Genomic DNA, 22,154 nt, shown 5'->3' with positions numbered 1-22,154 from the left:
GCCACCATGACATCCCCTTTAAGTGCGACCAGACCCGGTACAGAGTACCCCATTGCCCTGGCAGGCGTCCCATACAACCACCACTCGCTATAAACTATAAATACAGTTGAAACCAGAAGTTTCCATCCACTATATAAAAAGACATATCTGCAGGTTTTTCTCAATATTTGACATTAAATCAGAATAAACCTTTCCCGTTTTAGATCAATTAGGATTACCGTAATTATCAATATTTGCCAAATGCCAGAATAATGAGACAGAGAGAGAATGTGTTAAGGCATTTTTATTACTGCAAAGTCAAAAGTTTACATACATTTCATTAGTATTTGGTACCATTGCCCTTGACCTGAATGACTTCGGTCAAACGTTTGTGATTTCCTTCCACAAGTTTCTCACAGTAGTTGGTCAGAATTTGGGCCCATTCCTCCTGACAAAACTGGTGTAACTGATCCAGATTTGTAGGTCGCCTTGCTCGCGCTGGCCTTTTCAGCTTTGCACATAAATTTTCAATAGGACTAAAATCAGGTCTTTGTGATGGCCGCTCCAAAACATTGACTTTGTTATCCTTAAGCTACTTTGTTACCATTTTTATAGTATGCTTTGGGTCATTGTCCATTTCCGCCTAAGCTTTAGCTTCTTGGCTGTTGTCTTGAGATGTTGCTTCAGTATTGCCACATAATCTTTTTTTCTCATGATGCCATCTATTTTGTGAAGTGCTCTAGTCCCTCCTGCAGCAAAACAACCCCACAACATGATGCTGCCAACCTGTGTTTCACAGTTGTTATGATGTTCTAAAGGTACCGTCACACTAGACGATATCGCTAGCGATCCGTGACGTTGCAGCGTCCTGGCTAGCGATATCGTCCAGTGTGACAGGCAGCAGCGATCAGGCCCCTGCTGTGATGTCGCTGGTCGGGGAAGAAAGTCCAGAACTTTATTTCGTCGCTGGATCTCCCGCTGACATCGCTGAATCGGTGTGTGTGACGCCGATTCAGCGATGTCTTCGCTGGTAACCAGGGTAAACATCGGGTTACTAAGTGCAGGGCCGCTCTTAGTAACCCGATGTTTACCCTGGTTACCATCGTTAAAGTAAAAAAACCAACCACTACATACTTACCTACCGCTGTCTGTCCCCGGCGCTCTGCTTCTCTGCACTCCTCCTGCACTGGCTGTGAGCACAGCGGCCGGAAAGCAGAGCGGTGACGTCACCGCTCTGCTTTCCGGCTGACCGGCGCTCACAGCCAGAGCAGAGAAGCAGAGCGCCGAGGACAGACAGCGGTAGGTAAGTATGTAGTGGTTGTTTTTTTTACTTTAACGATGGTAACCAGGGTAAACATCGGGTTACTAAGCGCGGCCCTGCGCTTAGTAACCCGATGTTTACCCTGGTTACCGGCATCGTTGGTCGCTGGAGAGCTGTCTGTGTGACAGCTCTCCAGCGACCAAACAGCGACGCTGCAGCGATCCGGATCGTTGTCGGTATCGCTGCAGCGTCGCTTAGTGTGACGGTACCTTTAGGCTTTCAAGCTTCTCCCTTTTCCCTCCAAACATAACGATGGTCATTATGCCCAAAATGTTCAATTTTAGTTTCATCACTCCACAGGACATATCCAAAAATTAAGGTCTTTATTCCTGTGTGCATTTGCAAACATTAGTCTTGTTTTTTATGTTTCTTTTGGAGTAATGGCTTCTTCCTGGCAGAGTGGCCTTTCAGCACATGTTGATACAGTACTGGTTTCACTGTGGATGTTGAAACAATCATACTAGCTTTCGCAATCATCTACACAAGGTCTTTTGCTTTGGTCCTCGGGTTGATATGCACATGTCGGACTGAAGAATCTTCATCTCTGGGACACAGAACCCTTCTCCTTCCTGACCGGTATGTTGACTGGACATTCCCATCTTGTTTGTACTTGCATATAATTGTTTGTGCAGATGAACGAGGCACCTTCAGGCATCTTGAATGTGTACCCAAGGATTGTGCAAGTCCACAATTCTCTTTCTGATATCTTGGCTGATTTCTTTAGATTTTCCCATGATGCTACATAAAGAAACAGTATGTTTCAGGTGTGCATTAATATTCATCCACAGATGTGTCTAATTAACACAGATGTTGCAAAAAAAACAAAAAAAAAAAACAGAAGCTTCCAAACACATGACATCATCATATGGGCAGTCCAGAATTGTTTAAAGGCATAGTAATTTTAGTGTATGTAAACTTTTGACTTTGCAATAAGTAATAAAAATGCCTTAAAACATTCTCTCTCTCATTATTTTGGTATTTGGCAAATATTAATAATTATGGTAATCCTAATTGACCTAAAACGGGAAAGGATTATTCTAATTTCATATCAGATATTGAGAAAAACATGCAGATGTGTCTTTTTATATAGTGTATGTAAACTTCAACTGTAAGTGGTCACACATGCTCACTACCAGCTCCATTCACACAGGGAACTTTGAGTCCCGATTTTCATGATGAAGGGGGGTTCCAGTTGTCAGCTCCACAGCTATTATTCCTTTCTCATCTAACTTGTTGATAGAGCATAATTAATTATATTTTTTTAAAGCATAAAACACCTTTAATGCAAAGTGGACTCAAAATCTGAAATAAAATTCCGCACACCAATGGCTTATAATAAAAAAAACTTTATAAATTACACAAAAAAATGGAATACTAAACAACACAGATAAAAATTGCAAGACAGTAATGTATTCCAAAGCGACCTGCAAAACAGAAGAAATTCATACTACGAAGCACAGCATGATAAATGAGGTGTTATACAGATTTAACAAGCGTACAAAAATGTACTAAAAAAAAAAAAAATCCCTGTTCCACATTTACAGCCTATATACAATTATTTTTTCCCCTGCACAAATATAATTAAAAAAAAATATCTGCTTTCTTTTACCAGAACTGGCCATATATATTATTATTATTATTGACAAAGAAGTGTTTATTTTTATTTTTTACATATCGCCCCCTAGTGCTAGGAAAAACAGTGCTTTGTAACATAGAAATAAAAATACAGGAAACTTAAAAAAAAATTTAGAGAGTGTTCCAAATGGTCCAGGTTGTGCGGGGTTCCTCATCTCGGCATCAGAAAGTGTGAACAGTGCCAAGGATGTCGCGTCTACAGATGCCTGCAAGAATGGGGGCACAATCAGTAGTGCGCATGCATCATAGATAAGACATCCCCCAATGGCGGAAATGAGGGGCTCCGAACAAAACCCTTCAATGCTGCCGTGAAACAATAAAGGTGCTGCAGACAAAAATATAAAAGAAACAGGATCTGCTCACAGTAAAGGTGCTGCAGACAAAAATATAAAAGAAACAGGACATGCTCACAGTAAAGGTGCTGCAGACAGAAATATAAAAGAAACAAGACATGGACTATAAAAATCTCTTTCAATATTCAAAAGAAATACTCTGCATATGCATCTTTTCAGTTATTAAAAATATCTTTTTAGAAATTCTATGTATTTTATTATTTTAGACATAAAATCTCTATTAAGTAGTTGCTGGTTATCACTTTTCTCATCTCAAAACATCCCACGTGGTTGCACCAAGACTGTGGTCCGCCATCTTTTTATGTTGCATTCTTGCTCTTGACAGGTTTCCTGGATAGATACAAAACATATATATAATATATAAATCAGTCAGTATCACGCGATGCGGCTAATGTAACAATTGTTCTGACATTTCTTAGTCTTCACTTTTAATTTTTTTTCCTCCTCTTCTTCTTCCAAAAGCCACAACTTATTAAATTTTCCATTGACATAGTCAAGTCAAGGCATGGGATTTTTTTCTTTTTTTTTTTATGTTGGACGATTTCTAGATTTGAATAACACCATTCACGTTACCATATAATGTATTGGAAAAAAAAAATTCCAGTGGGGCAAAGCGGTAGAAAAAATAAATAAAATTGCATAATGAATTCCAAAAAAACAAAACTCAAAAAATGAAATGGCACAGCCAAAAATGAAAAAAACGACACTATTCCCCAGGTCAGTACAATTCCAGCAATACCAAACTTATTTTATCATTATTATTTTGGTGCCTTCAATTTAAAAAGTTGTAAAAAATAAATAAATTGTCTTGTGTCGGCATTTTCTAGAATTCATAGAATTTTTATTTTTCCGTTGATGGAGCTATGTGAGGAGCTGCAGCTTTTATTGGCACCATTTTTAGGTTCCTGCAATATTTTTATTGCCTTTTTAAGGACAGCAACCCAAATAAACGTCAATTCTGGCATTATAGTTTTTTTTTTCTGCTTAGTTTTTAACTTACTAGTTCAATTATTGTATACTTTGATAGTTCAGGCTTTTGCGGATATGGTGATAGAACAAGATACGGATAAGATGCTTCTATCATTCCTTTATTTTTGGATGAGGAAAAGGGGGCAATTCAAATTTATTTTTATTTTTTTTCCCCTATAGGGGCATTGAACCTGCAGAATTTCTTGCTATATATACTGAAATACTTAGACCAATGACTTGCTCTTTATAGTTTAACCACAATGGCAAAAAAAGAGAATTCTGTTAGCAGGAACCAAGAAGGAAATACATGGTCCCTAGGGGAAGAGTTTAAAGGACGGCACTAAGGTCAGCTGACACCTGTGTCGCGGTGATTAAATATAAAAGGCCTGGCCAAGAAGAGGGCGCCAAGTGAATCGACAGTTGGTCCTACTGCAGCTCCAGCAGCCGTGTGTACCAGTAAAGCCCAGACTTAGACGACGGTGGTCAAGCACCAAAGACCCGAATTACACTGGTCAAGGCTGACAGATGACGTTGGTCAACAGCCGAGGACTAGCCACCATCAATACTGACTGAGGGGACATTCGACGGTGGTCAAGTACCGAAGAAGTCCTGAGGATAACTGGCCAGAGACCCGAGCCTGGGCGGGAGGACAAGGAGACGTGTGGGACGGGCCGCTATTTTGAGCAGACACATTGTTTCGGGTGTGGGCAGGGGAGAGCCTGCAGATGAAATGGGGTCTGACTGACGCTGAAGTGCCCCAGAAAGCGTTATTAGACTTTATCAGAGCCCGGAAAGTTGCAAAGGTGTTATAGAGACTGTTTCCGCTAAATACAGCGTTTGTTCTCTTCCTGGTTAGACCAAGGTTGGATTGTAAACTATGAACTGGTCTAATCGAGGAGATATCTCTTGTCATGTACTAACCAACATATCTCTATGCATGTAATTGCCTGTAAATGATACTGTGAATATTGTTCCTAAATAAAGTAGACTGTTGATCCCGCCTCTTGTCTCCACTGTTGTATTCAGATGCCTTGCATTACATTTGGTGTAATCAAAGGATGCAACAATCTAGTGCAGAAAGAGTTGATCAATCTGATACCGGAAGGCATTCCCTTCAAATCTATGCTTAGCAATATACAAACATTTACAGGTGATAATGTAATGATGAACATCTGGGATCTGGGTTGAAGGTCTGAGAAGTATGTTAGGTATGTACCCTAAGACACCTGCCTTACAGACAGAGTTAGCCTTGTTGACTTTGGATGGAGAGCCTGACAGACAGTCATGTTAGGCAACCACTAGAGCGTGATACGGTAGATAAAGTGATCAACTTTTAGAAGACATGCACTGACACATGACCGATTTTAAATAATTTACACACTCTCCCGTTTCTTTGGGTTCAGAGAGAGGGAGAGACCGTTACTCAATTCGTGAACACTCTGCAGGAGGTAACGGCCCAGATCACCAAGAAACAATATGGCGGCCAAGGCGTCCTTAATGAAGCTTTGAGAGGTCAGTTGGTTTCAGGCCTGAGAGACACTTACATGAGGCAGGCCCTGAAAGAACGTTTACACTACAATCCCAACATGAGCTTCCTCGAGGTCGGAGCAGAAGCTAATGTCCAAGAACAAGAGGCCCCGACTGTGGCTGGTATGGTCCAAAGTCAAGAAGTAACCGCCTCTGGGGCGCTCGATGCTGAACCAGACTGGGCCCATGAATTACAGCAGAAAAAGCGAGAAGTTAGAGGAGAACTATGGAGCATAAAAGAAGCCCCTGGTGCTACCCTGGAATCGAATCCCATGCTCCAGAGTGACTTAAGGCAGGAAATGTGAGATATTAAAGAAGAGATACGGAGAATAACAAAAACCCATGCAGCTACCCCGGAATCGAATCCCAACAATATATAATAGAATAGATATATAATATATAATAGAAAAACATTAGACTCGAACAAAGACGACCCAGGAAAACATACTCAGAAGGGAGGTAAGAACATTTCTAAAACAATCCACAGTGAGGAGATTGGAACAAAACAAAATCCTCTAAACTGCATGCTCGCAAACGCCAGAAGCCTGACAAACAAGATGGAAGAACTAGAAGCAGAAATATCTACAGGTAACTTTGACATAGTGGGAATAACCGAGACATGGTTAGATGAAAGCTATGACTGGGCAGTTAACTTACAGGGTTACAGTCTGTTTAGAAAGGATCGTAAAAATCGGAGAGGAGGAGGGGTTTGTCTCTATGTAAAGTCTTGTCTAAAGTCCACTTTAAGGGAGGATATTAGCGAAGGGAATGAGGATGTCGAGTCCATATGGGTTGAAATTCATGGAGGGAAAAATGGTAACAAAATTCTCATTGGGGTCTGTTACAAACCCCCAAATATAACAGAAAGCATGGAAAGTCTACTTCTAAAGCAGATAGATGAAGCTGCAACCCATAATGAGGTCCTGGTTATGGGGGACTTTAACTACCCGGATATTAACTGGGAAACAGAAACCTGTGAAACGCATAAAGGCAACAGGTTTCTGCTAATAACCAAGAAAAATTATCTTTCACAATTGGTGCAGAATCCAACCAGAGGAGCAGCACTTTTAGACCTAATACTATCTAATAGACCTGACAGAATAACAAATCTGCAGGTGGTTGGGCATTTAGGAAATAGCGACCACAATATTGTGCAGTTTCACCTGTCTTTCACTAGGGGGACTTGTCAGGGAGTCACAAAAACATTGAACTTTAGGAAGGCAAAGTTTGAACAGCTTAGAGATGCCCTTAATCTGGTAGACTGGGACAATATCCTCAGAAATGAGAATACAGATAATAAATGGGAAATGTTTAAGAACATCCTAAATAGGCAGTGTAAGCGGTTTATACCTTGTGGGAATAAAAGGACTAGAAATAGGAAAAACCCAATGTGGCTAAACAAAGAAGTAAGACAGGCAATTAACAGTAAAAAGAAAGCATTTGCACTACTAAAGCAGGATGGCACCATTGAAGCTCTAAAAAACTATAGGGAGAAAAATACTTTATCTAAAAAACTAATTAAAGCTGCCAAAAAGGAAACAGAGAAGCACATTGCTAAGGAGAGTAAAACTAATCCCAAACTGTTCTTCAACTATATCAATAGTAAAAGAATAAAAACTGAAAATGTAGGCCCCTTAAAAAATAGTGAGGAAAGAATGGTTGTAGATGACGAGGAAAAAGCTAACATATTAAACACCTTCTTCTCCACGGTATTCACGGTGGAAAATGAAATGCTAGGTGAAATCCCAAGAAACAATGAAAACCCTAGATTAAGGGTCACCAATCTAACCCAAGAAGAGGTGCGAAACCGGCTAAATAAGATTAAAATAGATAAATCTCCGGGTCCGGATGGCATACACCCACGAGTACTAAGAGAACTAAGTAATGTAATAGATAAACCATTATTTCTTATTTTTAGTGACTCTATAGCGACAGGGTCTGTTCCGCAGGACTGGCGCATAGCAAATGTGGTGCCAATATTCAAAAAGGGCTCTAAAAGTGAACCTGGAAATTATAGGCCAGTAAGTCTAACCTCTATTGTTGGTAAAATATTTGAAGGGTTTCTGAGGGATGTTATTCTGGATTATCTCAATGAGAATAACTGTTTAACTCCATATCAGCATGGGTTTATGAGAAATCGCTCCTGTCAAACCAATCTAATCAGTTTTTATGAAGAGGTAAGCTATAGACTGGACCACGGTGAGTCATTGGACGTGGTATATCTCGATTTTTCCAAAGCGTTTGATACCGTGCCGCACAAGAGGTTGGTACACAAAATGAGAATGCTTGGTCTGGGGGAAAATGTGTGTAAATGGGTTAGTAACTGGCTTAGTGATAGAAAGCAGAGGGTGGTTATAAATGGTATAGTCTCTAACTGGGTCGCTGTGACCAGTGGGGTACCGCAGGGGTCAGTATTGGGACCTGTTCTCTTCAACATATTCATTAATGATCTGGTAGAAGGTTTACACAGTAAAATATCGATATTTGCAGATGATACAAAACTATGTAAAGCAGTTAATACAAGAGAAGATAGTATTCTGCTACAGATGGATCTGGATAAGTTGGAAACTTGGGCTGAAAGGTGGCAGATGAGGTTTAACAATGATAAATGTAAGGTTATACACATGGGAAGAGGGAATCAATATCACCATTACACACTGAACGGGAAACCACTGGGTAAATCTGACAGGGAGAAGGACTTGGGGATCCTAGTTAATGATAAACTTACCTGGAGCAGCCAGTGCCAGGCAGCAGCTGCCAAGGCAAACAGGATCATGGGGTGCATTAAAAGAGGTCTGGATACACATGATGAGAGCATTATACTGCCTCTGTACAAATCCCTAGTTAGACCGCACATGGAGTACTGTGTCCAGTTTTGGGCACCGGTGCTCAGGAAGGATATAATGGAACTAGAGAGAGTACAAAGGAGGGCAACAAAATTAATAACGGGGATGGGAGAACTACAATACCCAGATAGATTAGCGAAATTAGGATTATTTAGTCTAGAAAAAAGACGACTGAGGGGCGATCTAATAACCATGTATAAGTATATAAGGGGACAATACAAATATCTCGCTGAGGATCTGTTTATACCAAGGAAGGTGACGGGCACAAGGGGGCATTCTTTGCGTCTGGAGGAGAGAAGGTTTTTCCACCAACATAGAAGAGGATTCTTTACTGTTAGGGCAGTGAGAATCTGGAATTGCTTGCCTGAGGAGGTGGTGATGGCGAACTCAGTCGAGGGGTTCAAGAGAGGCCTGGATGTCTTCCTGGAGCAGAACAATATTGTATCATACAATTATTAGGTTCTGTAGAAGGACGTAGATCTGGGTATTTATTATGATGGAATATAGGCTGAACTGGATGGACAAATGTCTTTTTTCGGCCTTACTAACTATGTTACTATGTTACTAATTCTGCAGACATGTAAGATGATTACATCAGTGTGGCCTGGGGGTGTAGCTATAGGGGATGCACACGCAATTAGACCCTGGATACTCAATGCCACAAGATAGGTGTGTGGCCCCATAGGCATCACAGCTCCTTTTAAAGTCTTGGTATATGAGCACCATTCACATCTTATTGGGAGATCTGCAGACACGCACCTGGAATAACCTTCGCTATAGTGATTCTCATGAATCCCCTTCCCCCAATTACAACATATTCTGACAAGCCTAGGATTGCATTCTGTACATCATTTGTTAATTTTATTGGGTTAAAAACTGGAGCAAATCACTTAAGGTTCACTTACATTTTTCTTGTCCAAGAGGGAGGTTTTAGGATTCCAGCCTGTTAATGAAAAGTGACAAGGCTGATTATCTTCTTCAGTAAAAGTTTGGCACAAAGTATTGCCCAGTGGGCTAAAAAGGTGCGAGAACAAGACTTGTGCCAGTATGGCCAATACTTATCTCCACGGTCTCTGACATTCCGGAACTTCCTCCAGGGGCACTCTCTTCATCTGCCTGTTACCTGTGAGATGTACTGCTAGGATTCCTGACCCAAGACCAATCTCCTATCGATCGCCTCTCTCTCTTAGGCCGGGATCACACATGAGCGAGATACGTCCAAGTCTCGCATGGTAATCCCAGGCCCTGCCGCCTGCACTCGGGATCGGAGCGTGCGGCCGCATAGCAATACATGGAGCCGTATGCTCTGCTCCGGAGTGCAGGTGGCAGGGCCGAGGATTACCATGAGAGACTCGGACGTATCTCGCTCATGTGTGATCCCAGCCTTACTCTCCGCTAGGCTCTCCGCTCTCATCACGGACACCATCATCATGCGGCACTGCTCACAACATACCTGCACACTCTGGGCCTTTTCTGATGTCCGAAATGGAATCTGTCCCTTCAGCTTAGCCATTCCCACTCTGGGCTAGTCCAAATCATTAACTCTCACTTTCCCTACTGTCAAACAACACACATTATTAACACCATTAACGTATAGCAAAGTTCACATTACACATTACGGAAACACACTTGTTGACCAAGGGGGAAACGTGGGCAACATGTCCATCTCCTTACATCAGTTTTTCATGTACAAGTTTTATTTGTGTTCTTCATGGATATAACTTGAACTCGTTATAGTCTAGGGTGCTGTTCACATGTTTTTGTATTTTTGCGAGCAGAGTGGTCCGCACAAGATCTCAGAGACATGTCCGATTTTGGTACAAGTTTCGCATCAATCTCTGCAATGCAAGTCCATGGGTCGGTAAAGGAAAAAAAATATCAGCAGTCAGCTACCATGTGTGTGCTGTCCTTTTTTCAAGGACTGTTTGATTGGAGAAGCTTGAAAAAACTCTTTTTTTTTCAAAATAAGAAAAACTGATGCAATTATTATTGTAAAAAAATCTGCTGAATCTAATCAAAAACACTGATTATTTTCTCATCTGCAAAAATCGGTCGGACATCTGAATGAGGCCTTATGAACTGTTGTTTGGAGCCTTGCTTCACTTATCTCTGGAAACTCCTGTGGTTTCCTCAGCCTCCACTGATTTAGACCTGCTGTTTAACGCTTCATCTGCTCTCTTGTGTTTGTCTTTACTCCTGGCTCTGTGGCTTCCACTAATTTACTAGCCAGCTGTCCAGGTCCTCACTAGGGTTGAGCGACTTTTACTTTTTTAGGGTCGAGTCGGGTTTCGCGAAACCCGACTATCTCAAAAGTCGAGTCGAGTGAAATCGGCCGATTATCGCAAAAAGTCGGGGATTGACCGAAACACGAAACCCAATGCAAGTCAATGGGGAAGCATAGTCGGCAGTGAGTGGAGGCCAGGAAAACACCTACAGTGCCCATTTTTATGGCAAAAACATCCAATCTTGGTACTGAAGCTTGTCAATCTTAATTTACCTTATAATAATAGTTAGGCATTGGACATTGGGGGTCATTTGGCTAAAGTTGTGGGGGGTAGAGCTGGTTCAAGTATTTAGTGGGTTCAGGAAACGTGGACCACGTCACGGCAGTGGAGTAGGGAGAGGTAAGTATTTCTGCTTTGCAAGTGCTGTGATCCTGAGCAAGCAGGGGTGGCCCACTCGTTCGCATTGGCACTGGCACAGGGCCCCTCAAAGTACGGCGGTGTATTTGCACGGCGGGGGCGCCTCCCACCGGCAGAGACACTTTTGCGTACTATGAGGGGCCCTGTGCCAGTGACGTCGCCAACGAGTATTCCCCCCCCACCTGATGAAAGAACCTGCACTTTCATCTGCACCTTCCTCTTTGTCCCCTTGTAAGGTGGTATGGTATGCGGGAAGGGGAACCTGACTTTCAGCAGGGTCACATTCTGGCTGTGTAGCGTGCAAGGGGAATGTAGCGGTCTGGGTCAATGTACCAGCAGAGTCATCTAGCACTGGCTGGGCAATGGGCAGGATGAGGAGGAAACACAGATATAGGCCCAAATAATAAAGTGGGCTAAATGCATTTCAAAATTGGTAACAGGACTAACCAGGCGGCATTGCTTTGTTCAGTGGAGGACAACTGTAATGAGAGGCTGACACAGAGAGTAGGCCCAAATCAGTAAGTAGTCTAAATGCAGTTCAAAATTGGTAACAGTCGTAAACCGGCGGCACTGCTTTGTTCAGTGGAGAACAGCAAGAAGCGGCAGACACCGTTAGTAGGCCCCAACCAAACTAGTAGGCCAACAGCAGTGTTATAATAACTACTTAATGAGAGCCTGAAGATCATAGCTCAGGACAGGAAACCAGGAGAACAGCAAGGAGCGGCAGACACCGTTAGTAGGCCCCAACCAAACTAATAGGCCAACAGCAGTGTTATAATAACAACTACTTAATGAGAGCCTGAAGATCGAAGCTCAGGACAGGAAACCAGGAGAACACCTTGGAATGGCAGACACCGTTAGTAAGCCCCAACCCAACCAGTAGCCCCACTGCATTTGTTCCATTTAACGACTATTTAACAAGAGCCTGAAGATAGAAGCTCAGGAAAGGCAACCAGGAGAACACCTTGGAGCGGCAGACACTGTTAGTAAGCCCCAACCAAACTAGTAGCCCCACTGCATTTGTTCCATTTAACAACTATTTAACAAGAGCCTGAAGATAGAAGGTAGAAGGTCAGAAAAGGCAACCTGGAGAACACCTTGGAGCGGCAGACACTGTTAGTAGTCCCCAACCAAACTAGTAGCCCCACTGCAGTTTTAAAATTCCGATAGGCTGAAAACCTGACAATTGCAGGTCATTTTTTTTAAGAGGACAGCTGTATTGAGTGGCGCAGACAGACAGCTAGTAGGTCTTACACCACAAAGTTGGCTCGATGCAGGTTTAAAAAAAGGTTACATGGGTACACGGTCAGCATTGGTGTGGTCAGTGGAGGACAATTGGAAGGAGGGACCGCAGACAGACTTACTATGCCTAAAATAAAAAAGTAGGCTCTATGCACTTTTAAATAGGTTCCAGGGGTACACAGGCAGCATTGGTGTGGTCAGCGGAGGACAATTGGAAGGAGGGACCGCAGACAGACTTAGTAGGCCTAAAATAAAAAAATAGGCTCAATGCAGTTTCAATTATCTTGCAGGGGTACACAGGCAGCATTGGTGTGGTCAGCGGAGGACAATATTAAGGAGTGTCTGACACAGTTAGTACTCCAAAATAATACCTAGATGTTAATGTCTCGCAAAAAAACAAACAAAAAAAAGGGGTGCATACTTAGGTACAGGGGTGGGCTCCTCTGCTGACTTTCAGACATTGTTATTTGGCGCAAACTATTTACTGGTGTAAGTGTAGGACAGGGCCACTGAATATTTTAACTAGCATCATACATGTCAACAAATTGGTATTGTCAGTGCCAGGCATTGAAGGATTTCACCACATAGACTAAACAGCGGTGGAGCAGTGAGAGATAATTTTGCAAGTGGTAGAGCACAGTTTGAGCTGGGGGGGGACACTGTCTCGTGACCGGCGGTACTGGCCCTGGGCCCCTCATGTTACAACGGTGTGTCTGACGTTGGGTGCGCGCCACCACCGCCAGAGACACTTTATTGTACTATGAGGGACCCAGTGGCAGTGCCGTCGACCAAAAACGGGCACACCCACCTCTTCAGACAAACAGCACTCTCACGGGTGCTTGCGCCAAGTGGCAAAACCACGGCCCCGTGGGAGGAGTCAGCTCATTTAGGGAGGTGTAAACATGTAGTATGCTGGACATACAGCAGCTGCAAATTAAGAGATTGGAACAGTCAGTAAGACAAGTCCAAAAGCAAGACCTTTTTACAGGAAAGCTAGGTGTCAGCCGGGAAAGGTGGGGCAAAATAATTAGAAATCCATGAGTGGTTCATTTTAATGAAGGTTAGATCATCAACATTTTGGGTAGCCAGACGAGTCCTTTTTTTGGTCAGTATTGAACCAGCAGCACTGAATACTCTTTCTGATAGCACACTAGCTGCTGGGCAAGCGAGCTCCTGCAATGCATATTCGGACAATTCAGGCCAGGTGTCTATTTTGGATGCTCAGTAATCAAATGGGAATGACGGGTGAGGGAGAACATCGATAGGGGAGGAAAAATAGTTAGTAACCATACTGGACAAATGTTGTCTCCTGTCACTTTGAATTGATGCTGCAGTACCTGTCCTGTCTGCGGTCATTGCGAAATCACTCCACAACCTGGTCAGAAAACCTCTCTGTCCAACGCCACTTCTGATTTGTGCACCTCTAACACCTCTGCCCTGTTGCACCCTGCAGCTCGTGTGAGAACCATCACCGGCGCTGTGTGCTGTGAATGCCTGAATCAAACGGTCAACAAGAGTTGCTTGTTTGGTTGCCAATATTTTTCAAGGTTCTCATGTGGCATGATATTTTGCAGTTTCCCCTTATAGCGTGGATCCAGGAGGCAGGCCAACCAGTAATCGTCATCGGTCATCATTTTTATAATGTGGGGGTCCCTTTTTAGGATATGCAAGGCATAATCCGCTATGTGGGCCAATGGTCCAGTTGTCAATTCACTGCTTGTGCTGGGTTGAGGAGCACTTTCGGGCAAATCAACGTCACTTGCCTCCCTCAAAAACCCTGAACCTGGCCTTGCAACGCCACCAGTTTCTATTGCCCCCTGAGAAGCTTCCTCATCCAAAAAATACTCATCCCCATCATCCTCCTCGTCATCCTCCTCTTTGCCCGCCACCTCGTCCAGTAGACTTCCCTGACCAGACAATGGCTGACTGTCATCAAGGCTTCCCTCGTCCTCGGCTGCAGACGCCTGCTCCTTTATGTGCATCAAACTTTGCATCAGCAGACGCATTAGGGGATGCTCATGCTTATTATGGCGTTGTCTGCACTAACCAGCCGTGTGCATTCCTCAAAACACCGAAGGACTTGACACAGGTCTTGTAGCTTCGACCACTGCACACCTGACAACTCCATGTCTGCCATCCAACTGCCTGCCCGTATATGTGTATCCTCCCACAAATACATAACAGCACGCCTATGTTCGCACAGTCTCTGAAGCATGTGCAGTGTGGAGTTCCACCTTGTTGCAACGTCAATGATTAGGCGATGCTGGGGAAGGTTCAAAGATCGCTGATGGTTCTGCGTACGGCTGGAGTGTACGGACGAACGGCGGATGTGCGAGCAAAGTCTGCACACCTTCAGGAGCAGGTTGAGTAACCCCGGATAACTTTTCAGGAAGCACTGCACCACCAGGTTTAAGGTGTGAGCCAGGCAAGGAATGTGTTTCAGTTGTGAAAGGGCTATGGCAGCCATAAAATTCCTTCCGTTATCACTCACTACCTTGCCTGCCTCAAGATGTACACTGCTCAGCCATGACTGAGTTTCTTGCTGCAAGAACTCGGACAGAACTTCCGCGGTGTGTCTGTTGTCGCCCAAACACTTCATTGCCAATACAGCCTGCTGACGCTTGCCACTAGCTGTTCCATAATGGGACACCTCGTGTGCAACAGTGGCAGCTGCGGATGGAGTGGTCGTGCGACTGCGGTCTGTGGACAAACTCTAGCTTCTGCTGGAGGAGGAGGAGGAGGGGGGCGAACGCCTACAGCCAACTGTTTCCTAGACCGTGGGCTAGGCAGAACTGTCCCAATATTGCTGTCCCCTGTGGACCCTGCATCCACCACATTAACCCAGTGTGCCGTGATGGACACGTAACGCCCCTGGCTATGCCTACTGGTCCATGCATCTATTGTCAGGTGCACCTTTCTACTCACAGATTGCCTGAGTGCATGGACAATGCGGTCTTTTACATGCTGGTGGAGGGCTCGGTGTCGACTGGGTAGCTCGTAGCGTGGTACAGCATAGTCCATCAGGGCTTTGAAAGCTTCGCTTTCAACTAACCGGTAGGGCATCATCTCTAATGAGATTAGTCTAGCAATGTGGGCGTTCAAACCCTGTGTATGCGGATGAGTACTTCCTTTTCCTAACGAGAGTCTCTTGTAGGGTGAGCTGGACTGGAGAGCTGCATATGGTGGAACTAGCGGGGGTGCCGGTGGACATGGCAGACAGAGAGGGTTGGTGATGGTATTCTTGCTGTTGGCCTACATACAGTGTTTCCTGTTATGAACTGGTGGTTAAGGAGCAACATGGGACGAGCTCTGAAGGAGGTGGTACCTGTACTGACCGCAGTCCCTAAGCTCAACACAACACTAGAAGTAGCCGTGGGATGCTCCTGTCACTCCCTAGGCACCTCGTCACAGCCTGAGAATTAACTACCCCTAAAGATAGAAACAGGAAAACTATCTTGCCTCAGAAAAAATCCCCAAAGGATAGATAGCCCCCCACAAGTAATGACTGTGAGTGGAGAGGGAAAAGACATACACAGAATGAAACCAGGATGTAGCACAGGAGGCCAGTCTAGCTAGATAGATAGGACAGGATAGAATACTGTGCGGTCAGTATTAAAAACTACAAAAATCCACACAGAGTTTACAAAAATCTCCACATCTGACTAAAGGTGTGGAGGGTAAATCTGCTTCCCAGAGCTTCCAGCTTAACTGAATTAATCCATACTGACAAGCTGGACAAAACATAGAATGCACAGAACGAATAAGTCCACAACATGTGGACAGAAAAGAGCAAAGCAAGGACTTATCTTTGCTGAACTGGTCAGGATATCAGGGAAATCCAAGCAAAGATGTGAATCCAACCAGGAACCATTGACAAGTGGCACTGGCTGAAGGGAAGAGCCAGGCATAAATAGCCGAGCAGAAAGACAATCAGTGGAAGCAGCTGCAGACTGCTAAATCCAAGGAGCAGCCATTCCACTTAAAACCACCGGAGGGAGCCCAAGAGCAGAACTCACAAAAGTGCCACTTACAACCACCGGAGGGAGCCCAAGAGCGGAATTCACAACAGTTTCCTACCACGAACCTGGTGATTCCCTGACTGCTTTGGCCTTGCGACGAAACCTCCACATTTGCTGCAGGTGGTGTGGTAAACGGTGGGCTTACAGTGAGGGAAGGGATCTAGCTGACTAGCTTCATTTTGAGAGGGTGCAACAATGTGAAGGGACGTTTGGTAGTTAGTCCAGGCTTGCAAATGCATGGTGGTTAAATGTCTACGCATGCAACTTGTATTTAGATTTTTAACATTCTGACCTCTGCTGAAGGTCCTTGAGCATTTCTTACAGATGACTTTGCACTGATCATTTGGATCTTGGTTAAAAAAATGCCAGACTGCACTCTTCCTACTATCAGATACCTTTTCAGGCATTGCACACTGAGCTACTTTAACCGGATGACCATGCTGTCCTACAACTGGTTTTGGTTTTGCCACGCATTTTTGGCCAGATACGGGCCTGCCAGATGGAACCTGTTGCGATGTTGATGCCTGCTGCGGCTCCTCCTCCTCCGCTTCAGAGCTACTGCCGGCTGCACCCTGTTCCCCCAATAGCTGCCAATCGGGGTCAACAACTGGGTCATCTATGACCTCCTCCTCTATGTCCTGTGCACCTTCCTCTGTGTCACCGTGTAAGCCGATGCTATAGCGTTCGTGACGGGGCTCCATAGTCTCATCAGGGTCAGATTCTGGATCAGTACACTGCGAGGGCAATGTTGTGATCTGAGTCAAAGGAAAAGCATAATAATCTGGCTGTGGCTGTGCATCTGTGCACTCCATGTCCGATTCATTTTGTAATGGGCATGGCCTGTTAACAATTTCCATTTCTAACCCAGGAACGGTATGTGTAACGAGCTCCATGGAGTAACCCGTTGTGTCGCCTGACGCATCCTTCTCTGTTGTTCTGGGAGAAGAACACAAGGAAGCGACTTGTCCCTGACCGGGAACATCCACTAACGACGCGCTGCTTTTACATTTTGCACTTTCCGAAGAGGAGGCAAAAGAGCTAGAGGCAGAGTCAGCAAGGAAAGCTAAAACTTGTTCCCGCTGCTCCGGCTTTAAAAGCGGTTTTCCCACTTCCAGAAAAGGGAGCGTTCGAGGCCTTGTGTTGCCAGACGATGGCAGTGGCTGAACAACTCGAGACTTAGGTGCTAAATTGCTTTTCCCACGATCACCTGATGCTCCACTACCATCATTACCAGCTGGCAATGACCGCCCACGGCCACGACCTCTTCTACCAGACTTCCTCATTCTTGGAAATATGTAACCAAACTAACAAACGGTATTTGGTACTGTAAAACCAGTTAAAGGTGGACGCAAACTTGTTGTGAATTTAAATCTCCCTTTATAGGTGTGTGAGACTGCAGGGAAAATCAGGCCACACAGCTTCAGTGGCAGACAGTGGCTGACAGATATGCCACTAACAGGACTGACGCAGATGAACACACTGGAAATAAAAATCTCCCCTTTTTTTTATATGGAAGACTAGTGAATAAATCTGGCCCACTGTATTACAGTATATTTTCTGTGGCAGAAAATGACTGACATACCACAGACTGGACTGGCACAGATTTGCCAATATTAATCTCCCCTTCTTTTTTTTATGGGAGACTAGTGAATAAATCTGGCCCACTGTTTTACAGTATAGTTTCTGTGGCAGAGAATGACTGACAGACAGATACCACAGACTGGACTGGCACACATGCACAGATTTGCCAATATTAATCTCCCCTTCCTTTTTTTTATGGGAGACTAGTGAAGAAATCTGGCCCACTGTTTTACAGTATAGTTTCTGTGGCAGAAAATGACTGACAGATAACACAGACTGGACTGGCACAGATTTGCCAATATTAATCTCCCCTTCTTTTTTTATGGGAGACTAGTGAAGAAATCTGGCCCACTGTTTTACAGTATAGTTTCTGTGGCAGAAAATGACTGACAGATAACACAGACTGGACTGGCACAGATTTGCCAATATTAATCTCCCCTTCTTTTTTTATGGGAGACTAGTGAAGAAATCTGGCCCACTGTTTTACAGTATAGTTTCTGTGGCAGAAAATGACTGACAGATAACACTGACTGGACTGGCACAGATTTGCCAATATTAATCTCCCCTTCTTTTTTTTATGGGAGACTAGTGAAGAAATCTGGCCCACTGTTTTACAGTATAGTTTCTGTGGCAGAAAATGACTGACAGATAACACAGACTGGACTGGCACAGATTTGCCAATATTAATCTCCCCTTCTTTTTTTATGGGAGACTAGTGAATAAATCTGGCCCACTGTTTTACAGTATAGTTTCTGTGGCAGAGAATGACTGACAGACAGATACCACAGACTGGACTGGCACATATGCACAGATTTGCCAATATTAATCTCCCCTTCTTTTTTTTATGGGAGAGTAGTGAATAAATCTGGCCCACTGTTTTACAGTATAGTTTCTGTGGCAGAAAATGACTGACAGATACCACAGACTGGACTGGCACAGATGCACAGATTTGCCAACATTAATCTCCCCTTTTTGTTTTTATATGGAAGACTAGTGAATAAATCTGGCCCACTGTTTTACAGTATTGTTTCTGTGGCAGAAAATGACTGACAGATGCAACAGACTGGACTGGCACAGATGCACTGATTGGCAATATAAATCTCCCTTTTTAGGTGTGGGACAGTGCAGAAAAATACAGGACCACTGTTTCACACTACACAGTTTCAGGGGCAGAAAGTGGCTTGAAGATAGATTATATATTATATATATATATATATATATATATATATATATATATATATATATATATATATATATATATATATATATATATATATACTGTACTACAATTACTATCTCCCTACAGTAATCTCAGAAAAGTATGACAGGCAGTAATAAAAAGGACTGCTGCACACAAAAGTGTGGACAAACAAACAAGATAGCTGTGCAGAAAGGAAGGAGTAACAGGACTTGTGCTTTGAAAAAAGCAGTTGGTTTGCACAGCGGCGTACACACAGCAATGCAGCTATCAGGGAGCCTTATAAGGCAGCCTAATAAGCTACAGAGCTGATGCACAGAAATCTAGCCTCCACTGTCCCTGCAAGGAAAAGGTGGTGTTGGACAGTAGAAATCGCTACAGCACAAGCAGTTTGGGGGTTTATATTCCCTTCCTAATGCTATCCCTGCTTCCGATGAAGCGGCAGCAACCTCTCCCTATGCTCAGATCAGCAGCAGTAAGATGGCGGTCGGCGGGAACGCCCCTTTATAGCCCCTGTGACGCCGCAGAAAGCAAGCCAATCACTGCCATGCCCTTCTCTAAGATGGCGGGGACTGAGACCCAGGGCCGCCATCAGGGCATGACGGCCGTGACTGGCGTATGGGGCCCGGTGGGCAGAGGGGGCCCGCATCGGGCCCCGTCTCATCTGCTCACCGGGCCCCTACCGGCAGCCGCAGGCTAACCGGGCCCTTAGCGCCGACGCTGCAGCTGTTTAAAACTATTGACGTGCGAGCGGGGGCCCGCACGTCAATAGTTAACAGCCGCCAGCCAATCTGAGGCTGGCAGCTGACGTCAGCCGCAGCGTGCGTGCATGTCGCCGGCGTCTGACGTCATTGTCAGTCGCCGGCGAGTGCACGCTGCAGCTGCGCGGAGACTTCGCCCGCTGCAGGAGCACGGCCAGATAAGAAGAACTTCTTTTTTTTTTTTTTCTTGAGAGCGGCGAGCCGGGGGGCCCAGGGAAGAACGCTGGACACAGGGGCAAAGTGCTGGACAGAGATGGGGCAGAGTGCTGGACAGAGATGGGGCAGAGTGCTGGACAGAGATGGGGCAGAGTGCTGGACAGAGATGGGGCAGAGTGCCGGACAGAGATGGGGCAGAGTGCTGGACAGAGATGGGGCAGAGTGCTGGACAGAGATGGGGCAGAGTGCTGGACAGAGATGGGGCAGGATTGGACAAACATGGGGCAGAGTGCTGGACACAGATGGGGCAGGATTGGAAACAGATGGGGCAGGATTGGAAACAGATGGGGCAGAGTGCTGGACACAGATGGGGCAGGATTGGAAACAGATGGAGCAGGATTGGAAACAGATGGGGCAGGATTGGAAACACATGGGGCAGAATGGAGACAGATGGGGCAGGATTGGAAACAGATGGGGCAGGATTGGAAACAGATGGGGCAGGATTGGAAACAGATGGGGCAGAGTGCTGGACACAGATGGGGCAGAGTGCTGGACACAGATGGGGCAGGATTGGAAACAGATGGGGCAGAATTGAGACAGATGGGGCAGGATTGGAGACAGATGGGGCAGGATGGATACGATGGAGACAGATGGGGCAGGATGGGGAGATCATATGGGGCAGAATGGATACTCATGAGGGCAGGATGGGAGAACATATGGCTGGAGCATGGAATGAGACACACTGGGGCTAGGATGGCGAATATTACCATAGGGGCTAATTAAGGGATATTATTATTGCAGTGATGCATTTTTTTTTTTTTTTTAGTATACTGTTTTAAATGGGGGGGGCGGTCCTGTTACTGTGCAGAGTGACACTATGTCGCCTTCTTCATGTGGTGTAATGTAGAGGCTGGGAAAATTAAGTAATGTGTTCTACAAGCGGAACTCGAGATAACTGTGTTATTTCCTGCAGAGACGAGTCCTGGCTGGATGAAGTGATGGCGGTCTGTGCTGGATGAAAGATGAAGGACTTCACCTAGAGACGTCACTGGTGAGTCAGTGTTACCTATACACTGACACTATACACTGTATACTATATACAGAGCTCCTGTGTACAATGTCACCGGTGATGACTGTATTACCTGTACACAGACACTGCTTACTAATTACAGATCTCCTGTGTATAATGGCACTGATGGTGATAGTATTGTGGGTTTTTTTTTATTACTGATCAGTATTGTAGTATTCAGTCATTGGTGGTAATATGTGGTCTGGTCATGATGTAGCGGTATTTGTTCCTTGTGTTTGATATTATTCGGTCACTGTGGTGGTAATATGTCATCTGGTCATAGTGTTGTGGTATTTGTTCCTTGTATGTAGTATTATAGGTCATTTTAAAAATTGAAAAATAAATAAAAATATACCTAAATTGTATTGCATATTTTAACAAATATTTAATAGGTTACAGCAGAGTAGGGCCCGGCCAAAAGTGTCTACCGTGTTATGGTGGCGGCTTAAAAAATCTTTTGGCCAAAACAAAAGCTGGCTATATGTGTGATCTGGTGATGGGAACTGTCAATGTGTGATAGGTGAGAAGTGGAGATTTTCCAAGAGAGAGCGGTGGGACTGTGGACAGTTCGAGGGGTGGTGCCTGGAGGCGGGCTGGGGTGGAGCCTGGGCGGAGTCTCAAGGGGCCCCAAAATTTCTAGTGGCAGCCCTGCTGAGACCTATGTTATGACGCTGCCCACACTCTGCGTCCACCTGAGAAATGGCGCTGAACGCGTCATATGAAACGCAACTTTGGCGCGAAGGTCGCGTACCGAATGTCCGATCCCACGCTGGGATCGGATCGGGTTTCATGAAACCCGACTTTGCCGAAAGTCGGCGACTTATGAAAACGACCGATCCGTTTCGCTCAACCCTAG

General features: G+C 44.7%; 1 protein-coding gene across 8 annotated transcripts in view; it reads right to left on the bottom strand.

Annotated features, from left to right (window-relative positions):
• Positions 1-2,630: 2,630 nt before the first annotated feature.
• Positions 2,631-22,154, bottom strand: part of LOC138657175 (nuclear body protein SP140-like protein) — a 78,697-nt gene continuing 59,173 nt past the window's right edge. For all 8 annotated transcript variants that reach the window (XM_069744778.1, XM_069744777.1, XM_069744784.1 and 5 more), the window contains 2 exons: positions 9,536-9,573; positions 2,631-3,618 (listed from right to left, as the gene is read on the bottom strand). In XM_069744778.1, the coding sequence (XP_069600879.1) occupies positions 3,588-3,618; positions 9,536-9,573 (69 nt within the window). In that variant the 3' untranslated portion in view covers positions 2,631-3,587. The remainder of the gene's footprint in view (positions 3,619-9,535; positions 9,574-22,154) is intronic.

This window comes from Ranitomeya imitator, chromosome 1 (assembly GCF_032444005.1).
Source record: "Ranitomeya imitator isolate aRanImi1 chromosome 1, aRanImi1.pri, whole genome shotgun sequence".
Taxonomy (NCBI): domain Eukaryota; kingdom Metazoa; phylum Chordata; class Amphibia; order Anura; family Dendrobatidae; genus Ranitomeya; species Ranitomeya imitator.
The sequence above is the reverse complement of the archived record's forward strand: the minus strand, read 5'-3'. Positions and strand labels throughout refer to the sequence as shown.